Source organism: Taurulus bubalis (genome assembly GCF_910589615.1).
Source record: "Taurulus bubalis genome assembly, chromosome: 1".
NCBI classification, from domain to species: domain Eukaryota; kingdom Metazoa; phylum Chordata; class Actinopteri; order Perciformes; family Cottidae; genus Taurulus; species Taurulus bubalis.
This window is the reverse complement of record NC_136589.1, coordinates 42,237,700-42,244,594: the sequence shown is the minus strand read 5'-3', so window position 1 is coordinate 42,244,594 and position 6,895 is coordinate 42,237,700. Positions and strand designations below refer to the sequence as shown.

At 40.5% G+C, this 6,895-nt stretch overlaps 1 protein-coding gene across 1 annotated transcript in view; it reads left to right on the top strand.

Moving 5' to 3' along the window:
* Positions 1-6,895, top strand: part of esyt2a (extended synaptotagmin-like protein 2a) — a 35,564-nt gene that overhangs the window by 7,938 nt on the left and 20,731 nt on the right. Inside the window, exons 3-7 of the mRNA XM_079219930.1 lie at positions 2,687-2,728; positions 3,619-3,753; positions 4,306-4,382; positions 4,774-4,846; positions 6,743-6,832. Coding sequence (XP_079076056.1) covers positions 2,687-2,728; positions 3,619-3,753; positions 4,306-4,382; positions 4,774-4,846; positions 6,743-6,832 — 417 coding nt within the window. The remainder of the gene's footprint in view (positions 1-2,686; positions 2,729-3,618; positions 3,754-4,305; positions 4,383-4,773; positions 4,847-6,742; positions 6,833-6,895) is intronic.

Below are 6,895 nucleotides of genomic sequence, written 5' to 3'. Positions count from 1 at the left end.
TGTATCTCAATTGGACCTCGGATTGTATGAAGGATAAGAAGTCGTACAATCTGGATTAAATGTGGAAACATTGCTCATCGTTTGAACAGAAACCCGGCGTTCTGGAGTAGGTCCAACATCTTAGTCTCAACATCTCAGCTCGTCTCTCTCTCTACTCCTTTCTATTCCACTGCAGAACAGCAACTCGTCGGGAAGAAGTCACATTAAAAACAAAGAAAAAAACAACTGTGCGTCCTGCAGGAAAATCTTTCTTTTGCAAATAATTCCTCTAAACTTCCGTTTGGAACTTTGGATCTTACAGGATCTTGACTTAAGGAGTCGGTCCGGTCGACTCGGGTTAGGGCGCTGCTAAATAATTCAGATTCCATTCAAATGTATTCAAACTACATCGACCCGTGAGAGGGAGACGTGGCTCACAGTGGAAACGCACAACAAAAACATCACAACTTGCCAACACTTCCTGGAAGGAATCCTCATAAGAAAGCCACCGCATTTTGTTTTAGCGCCGGGAAAGAACCAAACGTCCGGTCAAATTAGACCCATTTAAGTGTGTATTATGTATAATGTATTGCTTTATTACACAGCCCGGCTGAGTTTTCATTAGTACAACATGAGTGTTGTTTTGATGCCGTTTAACAGGCGATGTTGTGCATATTTAATGTACACTTTAACAACACGCCACAACATTCAGGCCACAGTTATAATCTGTTGAACATCAAAAATCTGAAAAATTTGTCTCTCCGCCCTCAGCACAATAGAGCTCTCAGGTTTCCTCCACTGATCTCTCTCTCTCTCTCTCTCTCTCTCTCTCTCTGAGAGCCTAAATATAGACGTCAACATGGAGCAAATGTCTTCTCACAGAAGTAAACTTGACAGAAATATTCTCCCTCTCCACACACACACATGCATTGTAGTGGGGGGGTGTGGCTGGAAAGGGAGGTTTTCCAAACAGCTGTGTGACATAGTTGGACTGTTTGTCCCACCCACTGGACCGGCTTTGACACACACACACACACACACACACACACACACACACACACACACAGTCACACACACACACACACAGTCACACAGTCACACACACACAAAAGGGAAGCTCCGATCCTCAACTGTGGGAAGAGTTTTCCCTCACAGGGAGTCAGTTTCCTGCCGTAGAATACAGGAATTTGATTGGCCCTTTGCTAAGCCCCTCCCCTCCTTGGTTTCTGTTGCTAGGCCCGTCGGGACAATATGGCATCTTCAACAATATCAGTGAAAAATACGCCAAAGGAGATAAGAGCAGATTTTCTGAAATAATTGTGAGAGAAGTAGACAGAAAAGACTACAAGATGCATTTGGGAGCTAACGTTACATTCACTATATATATATATTTTTTAAATTCTTTTATAATTGGAGTATTAATAAGAGGCATTTAAATTGGCGGGAAAAGCTTTTTTAAGCTAATGTTAGCTATGACTCACTATAGCTTTCATTATCCAATTTTTCCTTTTGGTTTTAAGATTTTGCTCTCACGTCGTGTGCTTAATACACTAGATATCATACATTCATGACATTTAATATTCTAGAAAAACAAGAGAGGAACTTAAGTATTTTTTACAGTATTTTTTCAACATGGTAAACATGTGCATGGTTTTGCGGGCAACGTGTTTCAATGTGAACGAGAACCGAAGTCAATATATTGTTGTTTTTAATAAGCTAACATGCGGTTAAAGTTGTATTATCTCATTTAAATCCAAACTATCGGGATTGTCCGTGTGTTTACAGTCTCCAGGAAACTCTTCTGCTGCTCCTGAGTGAACGGAGCTCAACGCTTTCTCAGATCACTGCAGGAAGGACCGACCTTTAAAACGCTTTCGTCCTTCTTCACTCAAGAAAGAACTGCTGAGTCGTTGTTGCTCTGAAGCAGGGGTCTCAAACTCGCGGCCCGCGAGCCAATATTTTGTTGCCCCCTACTTGACATCAAAGTTTAGTGGTCTGGCAGGTCTGCTCCTCTCAGCTGTTCTGTTTTACTCTGCACTACTGGACACACAACCACAAAGTTGACTCATGGTTTGAAAGAAATGACATCGCCAAAATGCATGCTGGTTAAATCCCACCCACTCCCGCCCACCCGCACAGGAAGAGACTTCTTCCTGCACAAGAAGATTCTTCCTGTGTGGGTGGGCATTTTGGCGAATTGATTTACCGAGCATGCATTTTGGTGATGTCATTTCTTTCAAACCATGAGTCAAGTGAGTCACCATGAGATCAAAGTAGCTCTGTCCGCTGTTCCTTCAGCTTCAAGCTGTGAACATTAAATGTTGTTGCCTGCCAAAAGCGGCGACCGGTATATGAAAAATTCATACCGTACGGAAACCGGTATACTGCACAGCCCTACTGTATGCTTTGTATTCTCATTGCTAGTTTAAATACTACATTTACTCACTTTTTCATGTTTACACACAGATTTCACTAAATGTTTGGTCATGGAAATTTGGTTAAATTTTTTAATCACTTTTTATAAGTGAACTACTGCAGACTCAGAATGGGTCCTTATTTCTCTAATTGCTGTTAAGTGTGTGTGTGTGTGTGTCTGTGTGTGTCACAGAGATTATGGAGTAGTGCTTTCTGCTTGTTACGCTCCTCCCTACTGCGGATTATAGTCATACCATGATTCTAACTCCGGCCTTTTTATCTCTTATTACAGGTCCATTATCCAGATGTGGAGAGAGTGGAGTGGCTGAATAAGGTACACACACACACACACACACAACCTCTCTCTCCTCTCGCCCACTGCTTTGCTCCACATCAGACGCCGTTAGCTCGTTAGCTACCGGAGCACTCTGTGTATAAATAGGATCTGGAGCTCTGCTAGAACTCGACCCAGTGCTGCTCCCCATGGAGAGGAGAGAGAAGTAGAGCAGCATCACTTTCTGTAAATGTTCAGGTGGACTTCCAGGAAGCAGTTAATGGATGTCCATGTTTTTAATATCCACACATGACAGAGGGGCGTTTGTGTGATGCTTGTGTTTTATGTTAGTTTACAGTTTATTATATTGTTTAGTTTATTAGATGCAGTGAAGATAAGATGATCAAACAGTTTTTAGTCTGAGGGAAATTGTTGTGCAAGTAAAAAGTGGGAGAAAGTGCATTAACTTTATATAAGAGATATATTTCTGAGTGACAAAAGGAACTCGTTGACTATAAACTGCTGTTATCAGCGACTTCTTCAAGCAGGAAACAACTTGTCGACCTCTAGGTGAAAGTCGATGAGCTGCTTTCAGAAAGCTGAGTGTCTTTTGTTGTTTAAATTCCCTCTGATTATGAGTAGCATTTAAAAAGTGTCATCACGACTCCCTGGCCTCTTGAATATTTTAACACAGAAGCAGTCGGCTCATATTCAACTCACACGACCTAAAGGAAGAACACAAAAAGGAAATTACTGAGCATGATTTAGCAAAATACAACAAGACGAAGGATGAAAAATTAACAGAAGTGTTCCCCAAACCTTTACTTTAACCACGATTCTGATTCAGTAAATTACGCACATATAATCCGTGACGGAGGCCCAACGTTACGTCGGCCGTGCGGGATGTGAACACCTGATCTCTTGGGTCTGATTCTCTCTCTCTCCGTCAGACGGTGAAGCAGATGTGGCCGTTCATCTGCCAGTTTGTGGACAAGCTGTTCAGAGAGACCATCGAACCGACGGTGAAGAGCGCCAACCCTCATCTCGGCTCCTTCTGCTTCTCCAAGATCGACATGGGCGACAAGGTGACGAGACGGCGGCAACGCAGAGCCAGTATTTAGTTGTTTTTTTTTTAGCTTTTTGTTAAATGAATTGTTTTTTAAAGCATTTATTTTATTTATATATATTCCTATATCATTCCCATTATTATTGATCTTGTATGTGTTTTCTCTGCATTTCTTAATATCAATGTGACCTTCTGATGAGAGGAAGTGCACAGAATAGATTTTTAAAGTTCTTGAACCGAAAGGCAGCTGAAGAAAAGAAGGTGGAGCTAATAATAGCGCTCATGCTACGAAATCTTATATTGCTATTTTTTTTTTTTTCCAAGTCGCAACAATAGAAGCAGATAAAGGAATTTGAAACACTGTATCGTAGGATTTGGAAAAAGGTTGCAAAATGGGCTAAAACATGCAGTAATATCGCTGCTGCTCGTAGCTTCTGTCAACGTGTCGGCATGAAGATATTTTATGTTGTCGGCGTGTTTTTTTTCATTTCTGTGACTTCCATGTTTGGTGACTCCGATGTGATTTGACGGCGATTTACACCCTTTTTTTTTTGCTCTGTGTATCCCACAGCCGCTGAGGGTTAACGGGGTGAAAGTGTACACGGAGAACGTGGACAAGCGGCAGGTCATCATGGACCTGCAGATCAGGTACACGGCCGACCGCTAAACAGGACTTTATCTTATTGTCAAAGACCAAAACCAGAAGGGCCCGCTAACGAGCAGACAAAGATGTGCAAAAGGTCCCAAAAGCACTATTTTCTCCTGTTTGAGGAACATTTGTTTAAAAAAACGTTTTAGGACTTTTATAAGCCTGTAAAAAAAAAAAAAAGGAGGATTTCTTGACACCTTTTTTCCTTTCAGAATAAAAGTATTTCTAGATTTCAAAGGCGAAGGAGAATAAAACAATAGTAACAGGATCTGATCTTCATCCGATCTGTTTGCTTTTCCCCTTGTGACGAAGGCATTTATGTTTATTTTAGCTATTTTTTTCTTTTATCATCTTATTTATCGCATTTATTTTTCTCTCCCCCTATTTCAGTTTTGTCGGGAACACCGAGATCGGCGTGGACATCAAGAAGTACTACTGCAGAGCTGGAATCAAGAGCATACAGGTGTCTTTTAATGAGGTTTACAGCTGTGACGTCATCACCTCCGGGTTCTGCCGGTTCCAGATGTTTTGGTTTAGTGCAGAAACGAATAAATCCACTAATCAGATTTACGGTCTGTGACAAAACATCATCATCATTTTAGATTATGGCCAAAACTATGACCGTGATTATTTTTGAGAGATCTTAATTATTCAATGATGACAAAAATACTATTATTATTATTATTATTATTATTATTATTATTATATTAGTGGTAATGAAAAATAATAATAGTTGCAGCTATAGTTTGATTTATTATTATATATTTTGATTTGAATAAAGGTGCATACCTCGTCTTTTTTGTGCAACTTATCTTCACACTTTTTAAATAAATATTATAACAGAAAAAAGCTAAAAATGAAGCTATAAAGATAATTCAACATTATAGGGTTGCCGCTAATGATTTTGTACATTATCGATAATCTGTCAATTATTTTCACTTAAATTTAATTAATTAATTAAATGTTTAGTTTTTATATTTCTCAATTATTGTTTTTCTAATCACAAATTCAACAGTCCAAAACTCAAAGATATTATATCAACAATGCTAAAAGAAAAAACACACAAGAAAAATAAATAATAAAATGATCAAACATAGTAAGATCAAATCAAATCAATTCAAACATGAACAAGCATATTAATATGTATCTTCTGAGGCTATAGAGGATTAAGAGACTTTCAGACCGATGTTATTGACGTCGTCCCGTTCCTTTGACCGTGACCTCCGTGTTGACCTTTGACCTCCACCGAGCAGCGTTTACATAATGTGTTGACGCTGGACTGATAGAGGAGACACACACACACACACACACACACACACACACACACACACACACACACACACACAGAGAGAGACACACACACAGGATTTAGAAAGCATCCTCCTGTTTCTTTTTAAATGTTTTATCTCAGACAACATGTAAACAACATGTAAAGATGTAAACAACACGTTATCTTTGTTAAATCTTTGCGCTGCACCCTTCCTCCATGATTAAAATGTTGGTATTTGATTACTCAGAGGAGCCGCGACCCAAACTTGGAGCTGCAGACGTGCAGTCTGCATGTCTGAGGCCTGAGTCACTGCTGCCTCTGAGAAGGAGGAAAAGACACTCACTGCTTCTTTTAGGATTCTCTCATGTGTGCAACTTCAGTTCCACATTGAAAGGAGTTTCACTTGATTAATCCCAGATCTTCTCTCCTCGTGAGGTTTTATAATGTCGACCTTTCAGTCTGTAATCAGTGCAGAAAACCAAAATGTCAAAAGAACTGTTCAGCGTTGTTTTACTATTTTATTTCATTTTAAAGGGACAGTCTGTACGTTTTAGTGGCCTCTAGTGGTTTGTGGCAGGTTGCAACCAATTGAATACCTCTCAGCTGTCTTCTGTCCTCCTGTCCTCATGTGTCCTGTGTCCTCCTGTCCTCCTGTCCTCATGTGTCCTATGTCCTCCTGTCCTCATGTGTCCTGTGTCCTCCTGTTCTCATGTGTCCTGTGTCCTCCTGTCCTCATGTGTCCTGTGTCCTCCTGTCCTCACATCCTGCTGTCCTATGTCGTCCTATGTCCTCTGTCCTCTTGTCCTAATTTCCTCCAGAGAAGTTTACAAAACAAAAATAGAAGTTTTTGTCTCAGGAAAACAAAACATTTTTGAGTTTCTTGTGATTCTACACCGATTAAAACATAGTTATGAGTATTATATTCAATATCTGCTAATAAATTAACACTGTCCCTTTTTTAAAAGTCAAGGACAGTGTGTCCCCTAACTGCCTTGTAAAAAGAAGCATCAATAATAAAAACGATGGCGTTCACAACAAACAAGTGGAAAAAGGACAATAATCATGAGTATGCGTTGCTTCCTCCTCTAGCTCCATGGGACGGTGAGGGTGGTGATGGAGCCGCTGCTGGGAGACATGCCTCTGATCGGGGCGCTGTCCGTCTTCTTCATCAAGAAACCGGTGAGGACCTGTTTGACCTTTGACCCCGGCCCTCTGACCGGGACGTCGCCGTCTCCTCTGGGA